General features: G+C 33.3%; 2 protein-coding genes and 1 long non-coding RNA gene across 13 annotated transcripts; 1 reads left to right on the top strand and 2 right to left on the bottom strand.

The window, feature by feature from the left end:
• The first annotated feature begins 165 nt into the window (after positions 1 to 165).
• Positions 166 to 3,510, top strand: LOC114306170 (uncharacterized). Its single transcript, XM_082871940.1, has 3 exons — positions 166 to 1,394; positions 1,795 to 2,208; positions 3,434 to 3,510. The coding sequence occupies exons 1-3, from the start codon at positions 305 to 307 to the stop codon at positions 3,508 to 3,510; spliced, it is 1,581 nt and encodes a 526-aa protein (XP_082728066.1). The 5' UTR covers positions 166 to 304.
• A 431-nt stretch (positions 3,511 to 3,941) lies between these two features.
• LOC145790765 (uncharacterized) lies at positions 3,942 to 4,760 on the bottom strand. The gene is made up of 3 exons (XR_014329922.1): positions 4,568 to 4,760; positions 4,313 to 4,452; positions 3,942 to 4,232 (listed from the first exon to the last, which is right to left on the bottom strand). It is a non-coding gene; the product is annotated as an uncharacterized LOC145790765 (long non-coding RNA).
• Positions 4,761 to 11,371: 6,611 nt separating this feature from the next.
• On the bottom strand, positions 11,372 to 25,711 carry LOC114307799 (COP9 signalosome complex subunit 7). Of its 11 annotated transcripts, none has more exons than XR_014329920.1 (10): positions 25,512 to 25,701; positions 25,232 to 25,390; positions 22,207 to 22,282; positions 21,315 to 21,403; positions 20,016 to 20,105; positions 19,753 to 19,797; positions 19,581 to 19,651; positions 15,198 to 15,341; positions 12,886 to 12,994; positions 11,372 to 11,807 (listed from the first exon to the last, which is right to left on the bottom strand). XR_014329920.1 is itself a non-coding variant. In XM_082869419.1 (10 exons), the coding sequence occupies exons 2-9, from the start codon at positions 25,388 to 25,390 to the stop codon at positions 12,920 to 12,922; spliced, it is 729 nt and encodes a 242-aa protein (XP_082725545.1). In that variant the 5' UTR covers positions 25,512 to 25,701; the 3' UTR covers positions 11,372 to 11,807; positions 12,886 to 12,919. The 11 variants fall into 11 exon arrangements, 8 of the variants coding, with proteins under 8 accessions (XP_082725545.1, XP_082725542.1, XP_028109004.2 ...); XM_082869419.1 differs by having other exon boundaries at positions 12,886 to 12,974; XM_082869416.1 differs by having other exon boundaries at positions 15,203 to 15,341.
• Positions 25,712 to 27,333: the final 1,622 nt, after the last annotated feature.

Below are 27,333 nucleotides of genomic sequence, written 5' to 3'. Positions count from 1 at the left end.
TTGTAAGTTTATTACTCACTTTCAGTTTGTAGTTCAGAGAAAAGTATTTCTCTGGACTTGTATTCTATGTGATTTTTTTTATATAATTGTGTTTAATAGTTAGCAGTAAATTTCTCTGTGATTCATTAAGTTTCTGTGATTTTATTTTTTATCATCTTGAAGGTGAATATCAGTTTGTAGATGTCTTTGGAGTTTTATTTTAAGTTCAGAGAAAATTATAATTTTTAGAAATTTCTCTGGACATTTATGTTGTTCTTGTGAAGTGTTTCTGTGATTTTTTTTGTTGTTTTTTGTTTCAGTTTCAATGGACAGTGCAGTGTTGTTGCTGTGCAAATATGGGAATGATACTATTGTCATTAATGTTTCATGCGAATTGAATTTTGAGGAATTGGTTGGCATTTTGTGTAAAACATGGGAGAATTTGAAACCTGAGACTATGTGTATTTCATATTCTATTTTGGGCCATCCGAATTGTATGGTTCGAAATAATATTGATTTTGTGAATATGTTGAGGGTTGTTTGTGCACGCGGTGTTGATATAGTTGATGTTTCAGTTAGTAGATGTAGTACTTCTGATGAAGAGGATGAAGTGGGGTCTAATTGGGTAGATGTTGTGGATGGTGAGTGTGATAGGCTGGTGGATGTTGAAAGGAATTCACTCTCTAAGTTTTGTTCTCACCAAGAAAAGGTGTTATTGTCGGCTAGTTGGCGGAATAATATTACGAGTGTTGGACAAAAGTTTGAGGGTGGTGTGGTTGAGTTCCGTACTTTTTTATGCAAGCATGCTATTGAGGTTGGTTTTCAGTTTACGTATGTTAAAAATGACAAGTTGAGGGTTACGGCAGAATGTGCATATAAGGAATCAAGGGGATGTATGTGGCGTGTACATGCTTCTGTTGAAAAAACAAATGGGTTCTTCTACATAAGGACTTTGAACAATGAACATACGTGTGGTGTGGCGGTTCGTACGAGTAAACATTCGAGGATGACTTCCAGCTTGGTTTCTGGGCTGATACTTGAAGAGGTAAGTGCAAAACCTTTAACTCGTCCAGTGGATGTTGTGAAAGAAATGAAAGACAAGTATGGGGTCTCAATTAGTTATAACTGTGGTTGGTTGAGTGTTGAAAAAGCAAAATGTAGTACATATGGGGATTCTTGTTTGTCATTTGATCAATTACGGTGGTATTTTGATGAGGCATTGAAGAACAATCCAGGGAGTCGTTTTGAGTTAGATTTTGAAGATAACAAGCGTTTCAAAAGAGTGTTTGTGGCTTTTCATGCATGCATTGCTAGTTTCAAATATTGTCGGTCATTGCTTTTTCTTGATGGAACATTTTTGAAAGGACGATACAAAGGAGTTATGCTTGCTGCAACGGGGAAAGATGGGAATGAAGGTAATTGTAAATATATCTAATTTTATCTAAGTAGGTGAATTTTCTATACATGTAGGAATTGAGTGAATGTTAATTTTCTCTGGTTTTGGCCACTGTGTGGATTTTCTATTGTTGTGGCCACTATGAGAATTTTCACTGGATTTTGGTCAGTGTATGAATTTTCTCTGGATGTTGTCATTGTGTGAATTGTATCTGTAGGTGGTCACTAAGTGAATTTTCTCTGTATATTATGATTGTGTGAATTTTCTCTGTAGCTGGTCACTAAGTCAATTTTCTCTGGATGTTGCCAATGTGTGAATTTTCTCTGGATGTTGGCAGTGTCAAACTTCTCTGGTTGTTTATTGTTCTATTTTTCTCTGCATGTGTATATCTAATATGCTTGTTCCTATTTGTTTTGTAGGTTTTTTTCCTGTAGCTTTTGCTGTTGTTGATGCTGAGAATAAAGACAATTGGTGTTGGTTTCTTGAACATTTATATGGAGTATTAGGATCAGAAAGGGTGATAAGTTTCATATCAGATCGACATTGTGGAATTGTGGAGGGAATTGCTAGGTTTTTCCCTAATTGCTTTCATGGATTTTGTCTGGAACATCTAAAGAGAAATTTGAGGGATAAGTTGTCATGTGGAAACACAAATTTGGTTAGGGAGACGATTGTGTCCAAGTTTTCAGAATGTGCATATGCTCCAACAAAGGCATCATTTCATTTCAAGTTAAATGAATTAAAAAGTGAGGGAGGAGACATTGTGAGTGTTTTCTTGAGAAGTTTACCATATGAAAATTGGAGTGATGCATATTTTGCGGGGAAACGCTATGGTGAGATATATTCAAATGTTGCTAAGTCATTCAATTCATGGATACGAGAAGCTCGGCACTTGTCAATAACAAATTTGGTGGACATGATACGGTTGCAAATCATGAATATGAGGTCTGATAGGAGGCTGCTCTCTAGTAAATGGAATAAAATTTTGTGTCCTCGTATGGATAGTGTGTTGGAGAAGTCTTTTTTGGACGGGAGGACATGGAATGTGAGTTATCATCTGATAATGTCTTTGAAGTGCATTGTTTTCCTTCGGTTATGGTTGATCTTGGGTTGAGAACTTGTTCATGTCGAAAATGGGAAATAAATGGGTATCCATGTCAACATGCTGTTGCTGCAATTTTTAGGAGTGGAAAGAATTTGAATTCATTTGTTGAACCATTTTTTCATGCTGATATGTATCGTCAAGCATACTCGTTTTCGATTGGCCCAGTTCCAACTGTTGAAAAACCTGTGTGTAGCATTGAAGATGCTATGATTTTACCTCCATTGAGAAAGAGACCTGCTAGGAGGCCGAAGAAGAACAGAATTGCTTCTACTGGAGAGTTTAAAAGGGTGATTAAGTGTAGTCGTTGTGAGAGTATTGGTCACCATAATAAGAGGACATGCAAGGAACCTTTGTTAAATATGTGAGGATTATAAATTTTATTGATTGAATAATACATTTGATGATTACTTTGTTTATTTTGTTTTGTGAAATGTATTTTTTAGACAGTGTATATAATAATATCAATCAAATTCATCCAGAGAAATTTTCCAATATCAGTTAAAGTGTGTTTGTTGATATATACTATAGGCAGTGGGTTTGTAGTACCTGTCAAATTCATCCAGAGAAATTTTCTTATAGCAGAGAAAATTCTGTGTGTTGTGTTTTGAAGCTTCATATTCATCCACATAAATTTGACAATGGCAGACTAAAGTACTGTGTGGATTGTATTTTTTGAATTTGATAATTGTTTTGTACTAACACAGTGCATTAGAGATTGAATGATCATATAGGCACCTTCTTTGGCGAGATATGAGTTAAATTTATCTGTAAATTTCCGGTAGCTTCATATCAGTCATTTTAAGAAATGTGCAGATTAGACAGAGCATACAAAAAATTATTGTACAACCAAGAAACAAAATTAAGCTCTTTTGGAATTTCTCTGAGTTGAGAATTTCTCTAGACCAGGGAAGAATTTCTCTGGACTCACTTCAACTCAGAAATTTGTGTCAAAGCCAGAGAAATTTTCCTCACCAACTCGGAGAAATTCCTCCTCTGCAAATCACTCAACCCAGAGAAATTCATAACTTAGAAATTCCATCTTCTGTCAAATTCATCCAGAGAAATTTTCCACCATCAGAGAAAACTATCTGGGCATTGTATTCTGAAATTTGAAATTCATGCAATGAAATTTTCCAGTGGCAGATAAAATTACTGTGTGCTTTGTGTTTTGTTGAGTTTGATGATTGTTTTGTACCAACACAAAGTATTACAGATTACATGATCATATAGGCATCCCCTTGGGACGATACAAGTTAAATTTCTCTGTGAATTTCTGGTAGTTCATACCAGAGTAATTTCTGCAGACAATTTTCTCTGGCAAACAATTTTCTCTGTGAATGACAATAAAATATATATATATATATATTTAACCATCGATAGGTATGAAATTTACATTAGTTGAAATAAAAAAAAATGAAATTTAGATTAGTCAAGAAAGGATATATACATATATGTCAAGGATCATCATTCGTTCAATGTATCAACAAGAAAGGATATATACATATATGTGAGACAATTTTCTCTGTGTGGATATGTACATTGTCTTCCTTTCACTAGTTTCACTATTACATTTGTGGTTCTTCTGGAGGTATTTCAATTGGTTCAGTCCATGACCGGCCAACTTCGATCACAAATCTCTCTATGAGTTCTGCCCTCAGCAACCTTATCTCTTGTGTGGACAATTTGGAGCTGATAGGTTCATGCTTGCTATATTGTTTCATTATATAGCAGACAAAGAGGCCACAATCCAGACTGCATACAAATTATAGGTATGGTTAGTTTTAAGTAACATGCAATTCAAATTATCTTATTTATAGATGTATGAAACTTACGAATCGCTTTCTTGTTGTGGAGCATTGTTGACATACTCAAAGTCGTAACTTGTGTTTTGTGAGTTTATTAATTTGAAAGAGGGTTGTGATTGAGCGTCTCTTTCAAGGCAAGCTTTCAAAAAATTCTCCACGTAATCTTGCTGCAAAAAAATAATTTTTATATAACAGAGAAATTTACGGACAAGTCAATGGTTTTCTATGAAAATTATCATCACATAAAGATGATGATGGATCAGAGAAATTTGCACTCGTTACCAATTGTTTTGCATCTTTGAAATATTTGTCTTCTGCATCATCCCTCCTTGGCCTCAGTGAGTTGTAGAACCTCCATAAATTGTCTTGTTTGTCCAGGACAAGCAAGGTCCAGTGATTTCCATGTGTGGACTTCTCATTACCTCCAGTATTTATTGGGAAATGGAGGAACCTATAGTTCCTCCATGCTATTTCAATGTGCTTGTCAAATAAGGATACTCGAAAAGTTTGATTTTCTGTCATCTTGATGAAATTCTGTGCTCAGAGAAAATCAAAAAATGGTTTTGTTATGACTAGTCACGCAACTGACTTCAAGAAGTATATTAAGAAGAGAAAGTAGAAAGTAAATTCCAGAGAAAATCAAATAAAATAGTAGTAACATACTAAGCACATGGATGTGAAAAAAAAATGAGGTTGGTTGTTGTCTCTCTCTCTCATTTGGTCAGCCAAAAGGATCTCTCCATAACCATCAATGACCTGGAAAATATGATTTATAATTGTAATATTATTTTATAAAGGCTGATGGAACATTGCAGAGAAATTTTGATGAAAGGGAAATACTTACATTGTTGGCAATTTCTTTTTGCTTTATTAGGTTTCCAATGTCTTCAAAGGTAATGAGATTCAACTCACTTGTCCAAATTAAAGCTCTACAAGATGACAAAGAAGGGATTAAATTGTTGTTAATGCAACATAAGTTTGTAATTTGTTGTTTGTTATGTTCTATTTTGTTTGTTGTACTTACTCAAGCCCAGACGCATTTGATATGTGCTGCAAGATGTCTTTTATATGATCTTTTATCAATCTTGAAATTGGAAGAGTTTGTGGAAAGACCCAAGATTTTCTGATGTTTATAGGTTGAGGCAAGATGTACGCATCAGCATCAAGCACTTATTTGTCCTTCGTGCTTTGGTCAACTTGCTTTGCAGCTTGTTTTGAAGCTCTAGTCACTTTCGCAACTTTGGGATATTGGAATTCTGGATCATGCTGCTTTTCCTTCCTTTCTTTTGCCTTTAAATTTTTTATCATTGATGTCGGATCTTTTTTGACTGTAGACAGTGAAAGTATTAGGAAAAGTGAAATTTTTCTGAAGCAACAGATGATATTTCAATATGTAAATTTATTTAATTCAATATTTTGCAGTTACCATAGAGTTTCTTCTTTTGTTTCGGTTGTTGTTTGTGTGGCATTTGTTGTTGTTGGGTTGTTGGTTGTTGTTCCACTTGCATTTCAACTATACACAGGGAAAATCAAACAAGCCCCAAAAATGGAATAAGAAAATATACAGAGAGACGAAATGAGGAGTAGAAATATAACTAATGTGTTCAAAGAGATGTAACTTCCAGAGAAAATTACCAATGACGGAGAAAATTATAATAAATAGAAATTTCTCTGAGTTATGTTGGCACAAGGACATAACTTTTTGTGGCTCAAGATTTTCACTGACCTTGTGGTTGAAGTTGTGTTGGTGTTCGGTATGGTTGTGTTGCTAGTTGGACGGATAGTTCTTGAACTTGTTCATGCAATTTAGCATTTTCAGTTTCAAGCTCCGAATTTGAACACCTCAACTGTTGAATTGTTTTTGTATCATCTGCTTTTTCAACCTCCAACATCCTTAGTTGCATTCGGAGTGTGCTTTCTTTTTCTTGAAGTTATGAGTTATGTGATGCCAGGATTCTTATTGAAATATCCTTTTCAGCAAGTAATTCAATCCAATTTCTGTCTTCTTCTTTTCTAGATTGAGACAGTGCCTTCAGTCTTTGACGTACATCAGCAATTTGGGCATCCTTTGATTCCTCAAATTCTTCAAGCTAATGCATTGTTGAGCCACAAATGTCATCATGTTGTTGGTCCATCGGCTCATTATTTTCTTCTTCATCACTTTCATCCTTGTTCTCTTCTTGTTGTTCATCTTCTTGTTCACTGTCTTCTTCTTTTTGTTCTTTTTGTTCTTTGTCTTCTGGTTCTATATCTTCACTTTCTTCACTGGTTTGTTCTTCTGTGCTGCTTGCTTGATGTTCTTGTGCATTGCTGGCTTCATATTCTTCTGTGTTGCCTTCTGCTTGTTCATTCCCTCCATCTTCAGATGGATCTTGTAATGTCTCCTTGAATATGACAATTGCCTTTTTTAATTCTTTCTTCGTCTTTTTGCCAAGACAGAACTCCTCAGATGGGTTTTTGACTAGCTGTTTGTTATCAATCTGTAACAGGAGACTGTTTTATTAGAGAAATGTTACAAAATTCACTGAGAGAAAAAATTCAAATAAGGAAAATAAAATTCATCTAAATGATAGTAATGGGAAACAAACTTCAGAGAAAATTGTATTGGGCCAGAGAAAATTAGAGACATGGAGTTAATTTTATGGGGCAGAGAAAATTATGAAACAAGCAACATAATTTAGATATCAGAGAAAATCAATCAAGGCATATAAGTTAATGTTTTACTATATTTGTGTCAGAGAAATTTGAATTCCAGTGAAAATTCATTAGAATGGTAGAAATAAACAGTGTTTATCAAAGATGCAAGGCACACAAGTGATGGGCAGAGAAAATTACACACAAGGAGATAAAATTTGATGGGCCAGAGAAAATTATGTAACAAACAACATAATTCAAATATTAGAGAAAATCAATCAGGGCATATAAGTTAATGTGTTACAATTGTGGCCAGAGAAATTTGGATGGCAGAGAAAATTGATTACAATGGCAGAAATAGACCAGTGGTAAGCAAAGAAGAAAACATAAATTGATATTTTAGAGAAAATTAATCTTAATCAATCAATGCACAAGGAGGGAAACAAAGCAGTGGTCAGAGAAATTTTGGAATTTCACTGAGATTTCAGTAGCAATAGGAATCTAACCTGTCGAGGTGCAAGAGAGTGGACTGGTGTCTTCTGGAGCTGTTTCGTCAAGGTTTGAAGGTTCCACTTGGCACATCTTGGGAAGTCTGTTGTGTTACTGTCTTCCTAGTCAATGATAGTTGCATGTTCACATAGCCAATACTGTGATGAAAATGAAAGTAAATAAAATTTTGTAAACGCACAAATTTGTAAGTATGATAACTGCAAATTTGAATGGATATTATACTTACCAGCAATGCAATGACACACCCTGTAACTTTTTCTGGAGTTCTGTGCAATGCCATGATAGAATCAATCAATGTTGATGTGATTGCTTCTGGCCAATCATACTGTTTCATTGATTCAAGAGGTTCCGCATACTTAATAAAAACCCAACCTATTGAATTCCCACTTGTTGCAAAAAATAGGGTGAGACACAAGTACAATGTAACAATGATTGCTACATCTTTGAAGTCAATTGGTTGCTTGCCTTTCATTGCTTTGATCAAGGCATTTTTAAGAACAGGACCAGTGATCCTTGTGTCCTTTTGGAATCTTCTCCTGAGGAATGCAGATTTTGGGTTTTTAGAGTATCTTAATGACATGGCTCATTTACTTCCTTCCAAACCAAAAATCAAGGTCATGTCATTTGTTGTAAAGGTCAGGTTCTTCTTCCCAACTGTGAATGCTTTTGTTTTTTCATTGTAACATTGGATTATGGCAACTACATCATCATCGGATTTCCTAGATTTCTTTGGATCCATCCTTCCAGTGGTTAGAGCTTGGATCAAATACCAGAATAGGGTCTTTTGAAGCTCTAGAAGATGTTTTGAACTGAATTTAAGTGTTTGAAAGAAGGAGACGACAGATGAGAGGTTGGATCGGAATTGAATGCTGTAGTGAGCTCTCTTTCTGTGGAGTTTAACAGGTTTTTTCCCCCTTGAGCTTGAGTCTTTTGAAGTTGGGGTACTCATCTGGATGCTAGTTGCTTCATCAGCTTGGATTTGTGTGTTTTGGGAAGGAGTTTATGGTGTTTTAGTGCTGGTTTTTTATCTTAGATGATAAGAGGACTGAGAGAGTTGTTCTTTCTTGCTTGGTGTTTCTAGTGTTTTGCTGCTGGTTTTTTATCCTAGTCCATAAGAAGACTGAGAGAGTTTCTGTTTTTTGCTTGGTGTTTCCGGTGTTTCGCTGCTTTTACGTTTTGCCATTTCTAGACAATGATTAAAGCATAGAGATGTCAACATTAAATCCCAGAGAAAAATGGACATGTCAGAGAAAATTACAGATAAGGGAGAAAATTGGAGATGCCAGAGAAAATTACAGATAAGGGAAAATTACAGAAAATTTGACATGCCAGAGAAAATTGGACATTAAAAATTAAATGTCAGAGAAAATCAACACAGCATCATAAACATGGAAGAGAAATTTTCAATAATTGTTTAAATTACAGATAGAAGTAAACATACCAGAGAAAATGAATGATAGAAAAAAGTAAACATGGCAAGTGAAAGAAAATTTCCATTCCACAATTAGCAAAGATAAAATAAACAAAGTAATGTAAGCATGCCACTGAGAAGTACACCATATTGAAATCGAGAATTGAACAAAATAAACATACCAGAGAAAAATGCACATTCTGGAGAAAATTACACATTCTTGAGGAAATTTCCATTCCAGAGAAAATTTCAATTCCTAATATTAAAATGCAAGAGAAATTTACATACAGAACCAGAGAAAATTAACCATGATAGAGACACTCAAGGGAGGAAAGTGGTGCGATGTGGTCAGAGAAAATTATAAATACCAGAGAAACTTAGACAGGGGCAAGAATGTAATAGACATTGCAGAGAAAAATACATATTCCAGAGAAATTTACAAAGCAGAGAAATTCAGAGACAAAATGACAGAAACATATTCAAGAATAAGATCAAAATTCAGAGAAATAACTTTTTCTCAAAATACATATGGCAGAGAAAATTCAAAGAAGAAACATTCATTCTAGTCCATAATATTAAAATTCCAGAGAAAATTAAAAATGACAAAGACACAAGGGAGGAAAGTGATGTGATGTGGTCAAAGAAAATTATAAATACCAGAGAAACTTAAGACAGAGGCAAGAAAGCAATAGACATTCTAGATTAAGAAAGACATTGCAATTAAAAATACATATTACAGAGAAATTTACGGAGCAGGAAAATTTATAGGCAAAATTACAAAAACATGTTCAAGAATAAAATAAAAACACAAAAAATTGTTGTGAAAATAAACATGCCAGAGAAAATTGAAAGAAGAAACGTACATTAATAAAAAAATCAGAGAAATTCAAATGCCAGAGAAATTTACAGATAAAATCACACAAACATGTTGAAGAATAAGTTCAAAATACACAGAAATAAATTTTTTCAAATTCAGGTAGCTTTTTATTACGAAATTGAAACCCTAATTTATGAAAGGTTATTATAAAATGCTATTAACTGTGTTTCCAGAGAAAATCTAGTTGTATTGTAGGAAAACTCACCAGAGTTAGGATGAAATTTGAATGACGAGCTGATATGGCCCGCGATGAAGATGCGACGTGACGAAGATGGACTGAGATGATGATGAGCAGTGAAAACGAAACTTTAACCTAGGTCAGAGAAATTTGTGAGGAAGGAATGTGAATGATTTTTGGAGAAGATAACGAAGCTCTAATGTCGATGGTACAGATGATGTTGAAACCCTAATTCTGCTGTTCTCCTGTTCGTGAAGATGCTGGATGTTTGGAATGTAACTGAGACGTCGGAATGAGTTTGTTTCTATGTTGATTTTGGCGAGGGTATTTTGGTCCACAAAATAATTATTTTGGCGAGGGTATTTCAGGGACGTGATGCATCACTATCTTTTTGTGTGTCCTTTATCCTCTAAATTGTTATTATTAGGGACCTTAAAAAAAATTCCCATATATATATATATATATATTTATTATTATAAAATCCAAAGATCTTTAAATGACAAGTTATCTCTGTCAACATCTTGACGCAGTATTCAGAATCTCATATTAACGTATTTCAAAACATATTCAGTAGTTTCGAGTTTGTTTATTTAAATTTTTTTATTTTTTATAAAAAAAAATACAAAAAAAAAAAAGTATAAAGATGATGTGATAACTTATAAAAGTAAATAAACTCATTATCGTATTCAAATTATTGCCAAATCAATTTGGAGTTTATTTATTTTTTGACTTATTAACTTTTTACGAAAAGATATAAAAAAAATAAAAAAATAATGTGATAAATTATGGCAAATAAGCTAGGCCTATTTTTAAAAATAGAAAAAAAAGTCAACTTTTTTTTTAAAATGTATAAAAAAATAAAAAAATAATATGACCCAAATATACTAACAAATTAACTCTTTTTCTTTTTTTTTTTTAATTACCAAAATAAGCCGTTCTCTTCAAACCACGCGTAACAAGTCAATTTTAAACATATTTTTTAACAAACTAAACATGAATCGAGCTAACTTATTCGAAGCAACCAAAAACAAATATTCCAAACATCTTAACATAACCTGCAGAAGATCACTGAGACAGATTTCAAGCTTGACTTGAAAAATCAAAGAGCATCAAAACATGAGATAACAATTCAATATAAAATAAGAAAAAAATTACACATTAATTATAAACTTTATAAACATTAATAATTATATTTCTAAACTTTTTCATATATTTGTAAAATATAAAATAAAAAGCCCATTGGATTGTAATTTTCCAATCAAAATATACTTAAATTTGACTTATTTACTTTTCAAACCAATAACAAACCAATTTTAATTAAATTGAGGTTGAATAACTCAATTTTTGTAACACACAACTTAGGTTGAATAACTCAATAACAAACCAATTTTCCAACAACTATGTACTTCCTCGTATTCCAAATTAAAAAATGAACTAATAAACAAAGATGAAGCAAGATAGATAGGACCCATCAAATTTTGTGGCAATCCCAATCTTCCTGTAAAATAAAAGAATATGCATCCATTGAAATAGTAATTACCACAGCTGAACAAGGTAGAATAATGTGCATCAACATGAAGCACAATGACTCAAAACTATCATTTGCTTATTAGCACCAAAACTTTTTCTTCCCCCACCTTTTTTTTTTATAAATAACATTCTAGGTCCATAACTTTCTCAGCTGCACTTCCAAATCCAATCTGATCTTTGCTAACTCAAACTAATAATAATGACGTTCCAATACAAACGAACTGTCAAATATTCGAGTCTAAAAATTGCAGGGAAAAAAATTATCCAAAGAGTCGTCAATATCAAAAACCAGCAATCATTTGTTGTCGTTGGAATGCCATGAACAAAAAACGGCTTCCTATTGGGTCGAATTCTATCTGTTCAAGCTAATGGATGCCGCCTCCTGCAATTTTTCAAAGTTATCCATCAAACATAGAAATGAAGCACCTCAAAATATAGACCAAAGATGTAAATTGCTGAGCTTACTTATGTTTCTGACTTCTGAGTATAACTCATCAGTTTCACAATGGTGTGTCTGCAATTGGCTTTTTATTTTATTTTTTTAACTTCTTTTGTCATTAGTGAACTCCTTTTTTTTAAAAAAAAAATAAAATAAAATCCAAAAACTTTACACTCTTATGGTTGGTTTGGCATAAACTAAAGAGCAATGGTAGAGGGCCACAAAAAGTGTGGCTCAAATGGCTCAAAACTGCCAAAACGACGTCGATTTGACATTTTATTTGCCCAAAACGACGTCGTTTTGACAGTTTTGAGCCATTTGAGCCACACTTTTTGTGGCTCTCAAACATTTTTCTAAACTAAATAATACAAAAAGTCAAAAAGTCACTATCCTATTTAAGTCACATCATCTTATTTAAATCCCATCACCTCTCTAACACATCACATCAAACCCAACCCATATAAGCCAATAAGTCAAAAAGTGCACTTTTTTAGAACATCCCAAACCAACCCTTAGTTTCTACTTGACTAGATAGACGAGATAAGTTTAAAAAAATAAAAAGTGGGGAAAAACAAAAAACAAAAAAACTTTGCTTTTTTTTTGTCTTTAGTGAATCTTTTTTTTTAGACTTTTCAATTTTCTTTTAGTTTCTAGATTCTTCTATCCTGGATGGACGGGAAAAAATTTGACACAAATTTGGGGAAAAAATCTCTAAAGACAACAACGTGACTTTAAGGTTGATCCCAAATTCATTAGATTTTTCCCCTCCATATTTTGACGAGTTTACATGAATCAATCTCATATCATCCATGCACTTAATTTGGGAAAGAAACATCGAACAATTTGGGCACTCCCCTAAATAAATTAATGCAATTTAATCAAATTATTGGAATTTGCATCCCTCAGCTAAATTACTGGTCAAAAAAAGACATGGAAATAAATTTAGAATCATACCCTCATTTGATGAGACAATTCATGGCTGAAAATGAACTACTTGGGGAAGTAGAGTGTTCTGAATTACCTCTTGGGGCGGCTTCGCTCTTCCTCATAGTCCATCACTCCACCAGGTTCAGAGAAGATCTCCTCATGCCCTCGGAAGTCAATGTCGGCCTGCTTACAGTGTGTAACTTCTGCCACAACGTAAGTAAGGCACATCGAGCAACATACCACAGCAATTCAATTAAGACTTGTTTTTAAGTCTCTTTTTTGATAAAATCATAACTACTTGAAAATTTTTAGAATAAATTACAAATACACCTCCTGAAATTTGTTTAAAATACTAATTACCTCCTGTGGTTCTTAAAATTACAAATACCCCCTTGTCAAAAAAAAAAAATTTAACCGAAAAAATGAAATTCCTAACTACTTTCATAGACAACAATAAAATTACCGAAATTGTTAACTGAAATATATTTCTAACATCATTAAAAACTGTTAATTGACTTAATGATTTATTAATAAAAAGAGTAATTTGTTATGCGATTAGAAATTTAAAGGGGGCAGGATGTAGTTTCCAAAACCATTAGGGGCAATTCATAGAAACAAACCTCAGGTGGCGTATTTGTAATTTATCTAAATTTTTAATAATAATAATAATAATAATAAGGTTCTGGGTATAACAGTCACTAGTTTCAAGCCAGACTTGCTGATTTTACTAAAAAATAAAAACAATGCAGACTTCAGGTCCAAAATAGACTGCCCACCCTCTCTCTATTCTCCACTCCTAACTCCTTAGCACACATTAAATAAATATATATCTTTTTTTTTTCCCCTATCATATCCCATGTTAATTTAGGTCTCCAATCCACCCTCTCTCTATTCTCCACTCCTGTCTTCGTTGTACGTGATCAAATCACCTCCTCCTATTCTCTCTCTCTCTCTCAACTTATCCTCAATTAGTATTACTCTTACCGTTTCATGAATTTAACTCTCTTTCTTCCCCACCACTTCCCTGCTTGCTTCGATGGTGGGCTTCCCTCCATTTGTCCCACCCTACCCTAACCTACAGTTCTACATAATTTCCTAGAAATTTGTTGATCATCAATCACTCATGGGAGTCCATGGACGTAGAGCAGTGATCCCAGCAGTAAGGGTATTCTCAGGTAAGGTCTAGTGAAGTGGCTGCACGGTAGGACTAAGACTATGATAAGAATGTAAACTGTGAACATAGCAGGGAATGTTACAATCAGCATTATTTCCTAAGTCGTGTAACTGGTGATTGAACACGGTTGCCAAATACATGGGATTGCTGAACCCTTGTGAGAGGAGGTTATCAAAAATTGAAAAAAGTCCTTGGCACTAGATTTCCAAGAGAGACAGACAGACAGGCAGGCAGAGACACACACACACACACAGAGAGAGAGAGAGAGAGAGAGTAGGGTGACCTGTTCCCTGAAGGCCAAGACTAAAGCTGACAAATTTCAAATTACTAATCTGCCCCTACGGTTATCGTATAGGAGCACATTTTGTTTTCCATGTTATTGTATATTTTAGCCTATTCTTGAAGCACGTACCAACTTAGTAAGAACCCACATGCATAATATCAAATAATTTCATTTCTCCTATTCCATCGGCATGAGGCACACAACATGGCGCTACACTAATATTATTCCATGTTGTAACCCTTCCTCTACTACCATGAAGTCTTTTTTCTTCATTAGAAGTTTTTATTGCATGCTTGACTTATTTTTGGACAAGCACAATTAGGATGGCAAAAAAAATTAGCCACACGGGATATGTCTAATGCATTCAACAAGTGTCACACAGTTGTGTCCAATTCAGAAATGGATCTCCCTCCCTCCTGCTGTATTACCTCTCTTCATCCTTTTACTTCACTCTATCTTTCACATATATTGAAATAATAAATCAGAATGTCTGTTTGGCCACCATGTGTTCAAAGAAATTTTCATGAAGTTCTGCATTCACCAAACCATCTTCCTCGGTTTCTAAAGTCATCAGTCAAGTTTTTTCCACACCTCAACCCTCATCATTAAAGAATATATACGTTCAAGCTTCCAAATTTGACAGGATGTGAGAAACAAACAAGGGCATGTTGAAATTGGGAAAGAGGGTACATGCTCTATCACTTTGTAATGAGGCCAATGTTTTCCCTTATGACTGTCTTGTTTTGTTATTACTTGAATTGAGAAAATTTGAATACCTTTGAATACTTTAATAGACAAAATATAAGAGTTGCATCCCATAAGACATACAACAACCAGAAGGGAAGCATGCACTCTATATACTGACTGTTATTTATTGGAAAAAAATAAAAAAATAAAAAATAAAATAAAAAAAAGGGAACAGTAACATGGAAGAAAAAACCAGATTCACCTGACCTTCAAGGAGAGTGACTTCTTTATTTCATCAACCCTCTCTTCCACTTCCTTTCTGTGCTTCTTGTCCAACTCACTCATGGTATCCGCCCATTTTATCTTCTCTTGAATTGTGATAAGAAGATTATCTGATGTAGTCAACCTATGTTTTCAGTCAAAATGAATACTCTGTAATTGGCATATAAAGATGTATTATTTTTAAATAAACTACAGAAGTTAAAAAATGTACAAATAAATCAAGGTCTTTTGCAAGAAAGAAGCTCAACCTATATATTAGCATGTCCCACATTCATAACAAAGAGATTAGAGACCACATTGCTTGAACCTCCTAAAAGGACAAATCAAATATGCTTACAAATTGAGGACTAAAAAAGGCCCTCCTTCATAAAATTAAGTTCGAATGAAGGAAAAAAAAAAAAAAAGAAAGAAGAAGATAGTGTGACATTAAACTTTCAGGAGGTGGTCTTGCATTTGTAATAAGATAACTGTCTACCCATGCATAAAACTGTGATAGTATGTGGAGACATAAACATCATTAATCCCACCTATTACATCATAAAGATTTATTTCACTTCATGCGCTCAAGTGGTATTTAGTCTTTTATCTATAAAGAAAACTTATTAATTAAGGAGCTGGTTGATTAAACTGAAATTACTTAGTGAAAATTTTTAATGAGCTGGAATATAAGTGCTGAAAACTTTACTGAATTTGTGAATACCTAAGATAAAAATGTTTCTTTTATCAGCGAAGATTAAAAATAAATAAATAATAAAGTTGCTGGTAAAATTAATATTTGAAAAGGTTCTCTGAGGGTAGTCAGCCCTTCAAGATAAGTCAAGTTTCTGATACTTCAGGAGACCCTTTTAAGGGGATTTTCAGTTTTAAGTTGTAGCCTATAAAACATACACACAACAATTTCAGATTCAAGAACTTATTATCAAACAACTCTTAAGTCTCTCCAGTATTGATAAATATCATCCAATTAGGCAAGCAAGTTAAACAGTTTGACCACTAATAGGGTTTGACTTACAATGGTTCACATGAAACAATTTCATTGTAAATCAGCTTCTATCAACCACCAAATCCGCCTAAACTTTAATGGATCTGTCATTGGAGCTTTCCAAAGATTGAAGATAATGTTGAAAACATAACTTTCAACTCAACAATTGATGTGCCTTGTGGTTATTTATATAAATTATTTCCTTTTCTAGAATGTGAATTTCCTTATTATCATCTATTTCGAAGTGACATTAGCTGGTGACTTTGGATGTGGGGGACTCCAACCATGTCAGTCAAAGGGAAATCATCTTAGGTTTGACACAAATATGAATTTAAGTTTAATCTTTACAGCTATTAAAAGTTGTACCCTCTTAGAAATGTCATGCTTTGGAGTTGTACCTCCACTCAAAATGTTGTTCATTATAATAATATTCAGCTTGTAAGGCCATACACCTTTCCCCCACAAAATCCTATCCTAAAATAACTAAAGACATGATTTTTTTTCATGCGCTTCAAGTGAAGGCAGAGCTGCAGCCATTCACACCTCCTCTGTCCTTTCTTCCTCTCTCTACTCTCTTGCGCTTTCTTCTTTTAGTCTTGTCGTATTGTTATGAACACATAATACATTTGCTAGAATCTTCTAGCGCAACCTACATGCTCCCCAATGATCAAGAGGCATGGAAGAACGGAAGGCACACTCCTGGGTGAGTTTCACCACTGCCTCCTTTTCTTCTTTTCCAAACCATTTCTAATCTATCTTTTGGTCATTCTTTACCCATTTATTGCATGCTGCTCACTCCTATTCCCACCTTCGTTCTCATGTTCCCTCTTATTTGAAGCAACTAGATACTTCTTGCCCATAGGCATAAGCAAAATCACCAATCCGCAACGCCGGTGCAGGTGCGGGTGCAGGAGCGGAAGTGGGAGCAGGAGTGGAAACGCCTTCAAAGCGTCTATCTATATATACATTTATATATGTTATATATATTATTAATCCATTTACAATATTTTATGTATTTGTTTTAAATAAAACTGCAACATTTACTGACACAAATTGAAATACAATTTATATACATTATTGTTATAATAAATTTAAAATGTAGAATATTGCTACAATAAATTTAAAATGTAGAATATTGTTATAATAAATTTAAAATGTAGAATATTATATACAGGTTAGGAACGTAGACTAGTGGTAAGGCTTTTTGTCCTCCAATCTAAGAAGCATAGACACAGACATGAACATAGATGCGAACACGGGGACAGCGATTTAAAAAAAAAAAAAATGGGGACACTGACACGGCAGGAACACAGTAATAAAATATGTTTTCATATACTTTTATTTGCTATCTAGATTAATGTTACATCCACAAATAGTCAATATGAACAAAAACTAACTCTAATTCTATATTTAATATTTGTATCTGTGTTGTTTTACTTTTTAAAATAAATAAATTAATTAACACTTACCTTTTATATCTTTTTTTAATGGATGATCTATTAAGTATTTAAATTTAAGAAAAAAATTACAAACATTTAACATTCATTAAAAGCACTAAAGAAAATGGGGGAAAAAGGCAAGTTGGCATGTCCCCAAAGTGTCCCCGAAAAATAAATTAATTAAGGGGATACATCATGTGGCGTGTCTCATACGTGTCCCCGTCGTATCTATGTGTCCCTAAAGTATCTATGTATCCGACACAGATACAGCACTTGTTTTGAAGTGTCAGTGCTTCACAGCCTTCAATCATAGGTTGCATGTTCAATACTTGGTAGCAATCAACCAGCCACCCAATGCGAGAGAGAACTATTGTGTGATTTTCTTACTACCTGCTACACAAGTGGCAGCTAAGGGTTAGAGAAAACAAAATTCGTTTGAATTTGCAAATTGATCAATTCAACAAGCAGATTTGACAAGTTTTCATCATCAATTTGCGAATCCACACACCAATTTGTGATCCGTGACCTTCCTTACATGAATTAGATGACCTAGGGTTCGAGCCCTTCAAATGGAAGCCTAAGATTGCATTTGGTAGAGTTTTCTAAATATGATTTGAGAATAGAGTTGTGTTTTGAGTTTGTGAGTTTTGGAATTATGATTTGAATGTGGAAAATTTGTTTGGTGAAAGAGTTTTGAAAAGAGTTTTAAATTGAGTGGGAAATTTTTAATGTGACATGTGATATTTAATACAAAAACTTACAACTCATAACCAAACACACAACTCAAAATTCTATTAAAGTTCATAAAAAATTTCAAAAATTCAGAAAATATTTTTTATTGAATATATAAAAATTAACATGTGTCAATTGCGCAAAAAAAAAAAAAAAAAAAATGCACTGTTCCGATCAACCGACCGGATTACCGGTTAGCCCAAATTTTCCGGCCTTCAACCGCGTTTTCAAAAGTGAGTAGAATTAATTTTTGAAAATCATAAACAAACACCATGTTCAAATCAAGCTCTGGTTAATGTTCCAGAGCTCCACCAAACAAAGCCTAAACTTTTCTACCTTAAATTAATATTAGCCAAGTCATAGACTGCTATCTATTTTGAAGTGGACTTGTGAAATTTCTAATCATTAATGTTAAGTGTATTGCATAACCAAACTAATTTCAGTATTCTTCCATTTTTTTATTGACTATTATTGATTGTCACCTGTTGTAGATGATAGATTACTTAACTAACTGCTTAGAACCTGATTTACACAATTTCATTCTCCAAAGAAGGGAATAATACTCTAGATAGACCATAGGTTGCACCAATGACATACAGAATAACTTACCCACTAAAAGAGATTTGTAATACAAATGTAGTTTAAGAAAACATTACTATGCTTGACGAAATTTATAATAAGTATTAAAGTTGAATAGTGAGAGAGAGAGAGAGAGAGAACAAAATCTGAGAACCCCACAAGATGAAACCTTCTACAACCAACCAAAAGCTTACTACAAAAAATGGTTGTATCGATCATGAAACTGAACTGGTTATATATATGTGTGTGAAACTTAACTAGTTATCCAGAGTTCATGACATTGTAAAGCAAAGGAAATATCATCCTCCAGAGCTCAAGACATTTTCAAAGCCAAGATCACCAGCTTTAAATTGTCTTGAGAGTTATTTCTCATTATCCATATCTAGAGATACGTACATATGTCACAGAAAAGTTTAAAATCCAGTCGGATCCAGCATGATTGCATCAGAATCCAATTTGCAGTTCAGATAGTCATGTTTTTTAAATGAAGATCCTTCATTTGCAAACAGCTAGACTGTGTACTATAAGTCTATAACAATGAATCATTGTGCATTCCAACATTCAACCAAACGTCAACCAATGTGTGAACATAACTAGTTGAATTTTAAATAAATTAAACCGGAAATATTACCAGTTTGATAATGTTTGTATCATACTCCCCAGTTGCCCAGGTCTCAGATCCCTGCCTGCTGCAAATTGAACCTACACCCACCAAACAATTAAATTAAGTACCAATTACATGACTTGTATTAAAATACATGTCAATTTTAAATAAAAATCAATTGGGGACAATGAGTTCAAACCTCAAAGCATCTTCGCAACTGATCTAACTTCCCTCTGACTATGCCCTACAAAAAATTCAAAAGTCGGCACATTTTTACTTCAATTTATAATTTAAACAAAAACCAAACAAAAGGAAAATATACATGAATTAAGTGTTTTAAACTAGTAAATAATTTCTTTTCATGTCACAATTAAATAGACCCAAAATACAAAACAGTAAAAGGAAGGAGGTATTGGCAATCAAGCAGATTTTCTGATGAGGAAGCATAGATAGGATACCTACCACATACATGCACTCATTGATAAGAAAATCTTCAAGTTCACGTACATTTGTAATATCTAACTCCTGCATCAGTACATCATAGGGCAAAATCTGGGAAAGGACTTAAAAATTAGAGCCCTAGAATCTCAAGCAAACACCAAAAAGAAAAGCTGACTGGAAAACAAAGCAAGTGATAAATAAACAAAATCTTATGAATTGAATGCTACCATATTTAAACATATATATATATATATATTATACGTGGGTGTAAAGACGACACAAACAAAATATAACCACACAAGGAAATCATAACAAAAATATCACATACATTTGTAATTTATATTGCCAGGGTAGTATAATACTTCATTCTTAATTTCTAATAATATATATTGGCGCTGTTTGGGAACCCAAGTTTGAAGCTAAAATAGTCTCAAACACTAAAAAAGTCAAATAGCCTCAAATAGTACCCTAAACCAATGATTTATATATATATATATATATATTTAAAAAAAGAAGAAGAAAAGCAGCTCGGCAATGGGCAGCCTACACTGTCACGTTGACAGTGTGGTGACAGCCTAGTCCACAGATAGTAAAGGACAATTTTGCCCCTTTAGATCAATTTTGAAAAAAGTGAGGTTAGGGACAAATTTGTCATTTCAGCTTCAAACATCATTTCAAACATATTTTTCAATACAACAACTCAAATAAAAATTCATCCCACCTTCCCAAACACAAAAACTAAAATAGCCAACTAAAACAGGCAAAAAGCCTAAAAAATAGCCACTTCCCAAACACCCACATTGTATAGAAATGTAAAGTGAATGTACATACACACTTGAGTAAAAGAATTCCATCACTCAGTCAGGTATCACCAAGTCCAACAAACATCTGGATCAGCTAAGTAAGGAAATTTTTGGGTTTGTTTGGTTTGTGTTTGTAGAGTAGTTTTTGAGATAAAAAGTACGAAAACTTGTTTGGTTTGTCTTTTTCCAGAAATGATTTTAGAAAATTGTTTTGGGGAGAGAGTTTTAAATAAAGTGATTGATTTGATGTGTACAAGAGAGAGAGTGATTTTGGAAAGTATGAAACCAAACAAAATTTTGAGATTTTTTTTGAAAAAATTTGTTTGGTTTGATTACACTTGAAAATTTGTTTGTAGAGAATTTTTTCCAAAATTTTTTCTGAAAAACAAACCAAACAAGGCCTTTATATTTATGTTTGACAACGTCAAATCCCATACATATTGTCGCTGTTTTAACAAAACAATTGAATTTTAACAAACAAGTTAAAAATGTATGAATGTTTTAAAAATAATAATACCTTGTCTGTCTCGGCCAGTGTGAGCATAGTAAGTTGCTTAAGCTTCAGAATTTGATCAGGCACCAACTGCAGAAGATGACTAGCATTACCTAAAAAATCATGAACATTTCCAGAACAAAATTTCAGTCACAAAAAGTTTCTCAAGCACATCTCCATAAAGCCACTTTTAGTTTAAAAGAATAAAAAAAGAATCTACTAAATCAATTTCCAGTTTATATTTTAAGTCTAATAAATTCAACCTTCTAAATGCCAATTAATAAGCAATAAAACCTTCTGTATAAATAGAACTCAGGTTGCAGCAACCATTCATGAACAATCAAATTCATAAATGGTGCAGCTTCTGTATCACATCACATGCTTCTAAACTTCAAAATTCATAGATTCTTAATGCCACATGACATGTGAGATAACAAGAGAAAACTGACAAGGAAAAATGTCCATCACTAAACTTAGCACGGGCTTCATGGGCTTCCCCTCTTGCAAAGGATATAGGAGAAAAAAGGTCTCTATTGCAATATATATATACATTTTTTATTTTTTTGTGGATAAATGAAAAAGGCCTCTACTGCAACTTAGTACACATAATCTGAAATCATCCTTGTGGATTTTATTACTTCCCAACCAGAAACACATAATCAAGATTTGATTCATAAGGCAGAATCACCATTACATATAGTTTGGAATTGAAGCTCGGACAAGAATTAGGTGGCTGACAAGCATAAGTGATTTAAATAATGCTCATAAATAGAAAATTAGCTTACCTTAAATATAAAACAGTATTTAGATGCATACCCAACACAACAACAAATGGAGGGAAAAGTATAACTGTCCAACAACAAATTGGGATAGCTCAAAATTAATTATTTTAACAATAATTAAATGGAATGCTTACTCTTGTAGTCACTCCACGTGCCATGGGCAAACAAACGAAGCAGATCAAGGTATACAGAGTGCTCAGTTCCTTGGAGCTGCATTCAAGTTCATTAGGTAAATTTTGAATTAGCCAGAGATTTCAAACTATTTCTGAAATAGAATTTACAGCTGCATTCAAGTTCATTAGGTAAATTTGAATTAGCCAGAGATTTCAAACTGTTTCTGAAATAGAATTTTCTGTAAACAACTGTTCTGACACTCAACTAACAAACGATCAACCAACAATAAATGAAAACTGAAAGATGCACTTAACTAGCACACAGTCAGCGATGAGCAATGACTTGAAAGAACAATAGCAAACTTAGCAACATCAAAATTTGAATGTGACACATGGACACACACAAATACACGCAGAAAAAAGAAGATAACAAGGGTATGGGCACAAAGAAACATCATCCAGCAATAAAGCATAAAAGCATAAAAGGTAAGTTAAATGTTGTGCATGCTCATGCATTTGTATCAAGCAATGGCAAACAAGAACCTCATTGGCAAGGTATAGACTAACATATTAAGTTGACCACTCAATTTTGACTCTCTGTATTTTCACTTTTGCTTATCTTGTTTGCTTCTCCAGCACTTCAATCCAACCTAGAGGCCTCATACTCTCTCTTTTAATTTCAAAGCATTTTCACTATAGAATGCCTAATAGAGTTGCCACCCATGTACATGAGGAATACAGAAAAACCATCCCTCTCTGTTTACAACCAAACTAGCTAGCACACTGATGCACAGCAAACACCACACGCAACTCCCTCAAGCTCACAACCCCTAAACCACCTTCCCCTTAACTCTCCAATCAGCCCAACATGAATTAAGCCACCCAAGGAAACCCAAGAATAGGGTTGATCCAACCAAAATTTCACTGTGTCCAAACCTCAAGAATTTGGCTTGTTCACCCCACTCTAGGCACAAATACAAAGGGTGCTTAGAATTTCAACAATATTTCCCTGCCCACCATCCTCGACCACCTTGAAGACATCACCAAATCTAGATTTTTCCATTTCATTTTGTTCTACCATAATGAACTTTTCCCCACATTCTAAAACCTAGCCACTAACACCTCACACCAGAAAGCTACCATTCTTCCATTTACTCAAAACCTTAAACTCATCATTTTCTTATTTTTCATATAGAAAGTATCATTTATAATCAACATATCTAATAATCTAATAATTAACATAAACGGGGAGGGTTTTTGTAAGCAAGAAAAAGTGCAATCATCAACGAAAAAAATTACAAAAGCTTAATGTAGCTTGAGTTGAGGGCATGAAGGGGAGAGAGGGAGATGATTCATTCATGCCCAATAAGGGTATTCCACTAATTTAATTAAATGATCAAAGAGGACAACGAACATTATAAATCAATCTAATTCATCCTCGAGATCAAAAAGCTATAATGTTTGAATGCATCGGGATTTGCAAGGGAGGAGGAAGACAGGGAAAGAGTTGCAGTAGCAAGAAAATTTGCAATGGCCCATATTACAGAGCATAATGTATATAAATATCTACTCAGCTGGCCCAAATGGGTTAATAACGCCGTTTTACGTACAATATAGTAGATCATAAAGAAACATAATAAGTTAACTCATTTAACATGAGATTCTTCAAAGATACTTATCGAAAAAACTAAAACAAGCAATAAATGAAGAAGTAAATATAACAAAATTGTCTACAAATATGCATGATGGATGTATAATCAACTGATCAATATTCAACAGCACTATCTTTGAGATTCCCCCTAAAGTAGCATATGTTGGTCAGACTACGGCGATTGAAGGCATTTTTACCATATAATCTTATTAAGTGTGCGTTTTAGCTTCATCCAATTTCCAAAAAAAAATCTCAATTGTTTAAAAACCTTGTATTTTTTTTAATGGAATATTTATGGAATCTCCATGAATAGGACCAAACCTTATTCCACAACACGCATTTCCAATCCCTCACAGGAACATTTATTGCTATCTTCAGATAGTTGACAACAAACATAACAGCACTACTGTCGACACCTCTCCTCCACTGTATAAGATGGGTTCCATTGACTATACCTAGGTTGCAGCCCGTTAAGCATTTCCCTAATGACTTAATTTAGGGCAAGTTTGGGATCTTTCAAAAAAGATAAAAAATTACTTAAAAAGTTAAAAAGTTAACACTATTCACCAAAAGTCAACAATTACGACTGCACAACTCCCAATTCGAATTTTTCCCTACAAATCAATTTTTATAATTTTTTATTATACATTTTTCCATAAAAAGTCAAAAAGTTAACCCAAACATCTATATTTTCAATCTCAATTTTTTAGTCCAAAAAGATAAAAAGTACACTTATTTAAGACACCCCAAACAACTCCTTAGTTATCAACAAAAAGTATGTCACAATGCAAAAAAGTATATTATATGTAAGTAAGGATCTTAACTCACTCGATCAATTCCATTAGCCTGGCTCATTGACTTAAAATGGCATCCACCAAGCTCCAATGCCTAATGTAGTTAGCCTCATCTACTACCATATATTGGTTTGAGAGAACTGGTATGTAAGTTAAGTGAAAACATTATAGGGTATTTTGAATATTTCAGATGCTTCCACAAACACCATAATTTCTCTCAATCCATCACCAACCCTCCATATACGTCGAACCGCATTAAAAGAATAACTATGGAAATCAAATTGCACAAGATACCAACAGCATAAATGCATATATCACAAGATCCTAATACACCAAAAACCAATTTAAACTAGATTTATGGAGCATCAACTGAATGACAACAATTTAACACAATGCCAAAACACTAGTATCACAAAAATGGACTGAAAAAAATGATTAAAAAACCACAAAACAAAAACCGACAAAAATGGATGTAAAAAAACTAAAAACTTATACAAATACTAAAAATAAAACATTGAATTTTAGGTCCTATGAGGCCAATACAAGTATATATACCGAACAAAAACCCACAAAATTTTTAGGTTTTGAACGACATTCAGACCTCGAGAACGTTTGGAACGGAGAGAATCTCCGAGAAAGCGAAGAGAGAAGGGTGCGAAGTGGCTTCAACGACGACGTTTGCGACAGAGACGCCCTTCTGGATCGAAGCTTGCTTGACGAAGTAATCGATGTGCTCTGCTTGTCTGTGTTCGATGTCCATCTTTGAATTTCACAACCAAAACAATCTCAAAAAAATCAAATTAAATAATAAAATTTAGGTACAAAAAGGGTTAGAGAACATTGAATTGAGAGATGAAACTAGAGGTTTTAGATTCGATTACTATAGAAAGAAATCAGTGGTGTAGTGATTCGAGGGTTTTTAGGGTTTTGAAATTGTGAGGAAGTGTTGTTCACGAATTCGCCTGACAGAGAGAGTTGCTTGTTGCCCTGTGGGTGGTTTCACTTTTTGTTCTGTATTTATAGTTGAGGTGCTTTTAAATTCTTCCCCATTTTTCATGGGTGATTTTACTCGCATCACTATTTTATTCCTTTATACCTTTTATATGAGTTTTTTTTTTTTTTTTTTTCTAATTTTATCTATGTATAAAATTACCTTTAAAATAAAATATTAAAATTAAATATATTTTGTTATCTCCTTACACTCTTTGATCTTTAATCTATATTTTTCTTTTTTCTTTCTTAATTTTTCTTTTCTCTTACACATCTCTTTTTAAAAAGTAAAAATCATGATATTTTGATCATTAAAGAAAGCAATAGATGAATAAACGGTGGTGAAAAATTATAAAAAAAAATGAAATAGTGAGTTTTTTTATTTATTTGATAAGTTTTTATTTCGTTTTTCTGGACTGGTGTTCGACTTTCGTTCAATGGTTCAAAATCGAATAAAATAAAATAGTCTGACATCACATTGTCGAACAAAAAATATAAATTTGGTAATCAACTACCGAATAAAAAATATATTTCCAGTAACTCCAAACCGAATTTTTTCAATTTGTTTGGCTTCTCATTACTATGTATTTTCAATTTCATTTCTTTTTCTTTTTTTTTCTTTTTTTTTTTTGCCTAGAAAGATTATACTTATACTCATTGCTACAACGCAAGTACTGTAATATTAGTGGACTCTAGTCATGAATTTATTACAGATGAGGTTTGTTAAGTTTTTTTATTTATTTTTATGAATACGATTTTTTCTTATTTTTAATTTGTGTTGAGTTTTATTAATAATTTGACATATAAATGTATTTATTATCTTTAGATTTTTCGTAGTCGTGAAGCATTAATTAAATGGGCTTCTAACGTTAGGAAGAAGACTGGATTTGTCATTATTATAAAGACATCAGATGTGGGAGGCAATGGCAAAAAACTAATACTTACACTTGCTTGTAAAAGAAATGGTTACTATAGAGATAACAGAAAGATCAAGGGGGAACAATTGAGGTTGACAAGTTCTAAAAAGTGGATGTCTATTTCTCTTAAGGGGGAAAATTATCTATAAATTACCAAGACGAATTATGATAACATATTTAATTGATGGATGCAAACAATAACAGATTTTATGAATGCATGTTTGATTTATGAATTTTTTTATGGATATTTCAAGGAAAAAGTAAACCTTTCAATGTACAGCGACGGGAGCCTAGACAACTCTATTGTAGTTTGGCAATATAACACTAGAGTAATCTCATTTGTATAACAATGTATCACTGAATATGCACTTCATAAGTGGCCCAAATTAATTTCTTGTTATCATCTAATTAGACGGCAACATAATGTTGGGAAAAAAAATATTGTCCGGTAACATGGCACTGGAGTAATTCAAATTAATTAGCGTTGTATTATCGAACAAGCCCATCACAAATTAAAAAAACACCGTTTGAAAGAAAGTGTCTCTGTAAATATATAGCAACAAAATGCTGGAGAGATACATCTATTTTTTTCAGTAGCATAACACCGGAATAATATAAATTGTTTAGTATCCTGTTACCAAAATTAGTGGTGTAAAGAGATGAAATAGTTAATTTACGATTAATTTTGGTAATATATTGGGGGTGTAATGAGAATTACATTTTTTTTAGTAGTGTAATGAGATTGAGGGTGTAAAGAGGTTAAATAATGGTAAGTAGAATCACCCTTATTTTTTGG

This window comes from Camellia sinensis, chromosome 5 (genome assembly GCF_055761805.1).
Source record: "Camellia sinensis isolate YWXY chromosome 5, ASM5576180v1, whole genome shotgun sequence".
NCBI classification, from domain to species: domain Eukaryota; kingdom Viridiplantae; phylum Streptophyta; class Magnoliopsida; order Ericales; family Theaceae; genus Camellia; species Camellia sinensis.
The sequence above is the reverse complement of the archived record's forward strand: the minus strand, read 5'-3'. Positions and strand labels throughout refer to the sequence as shown.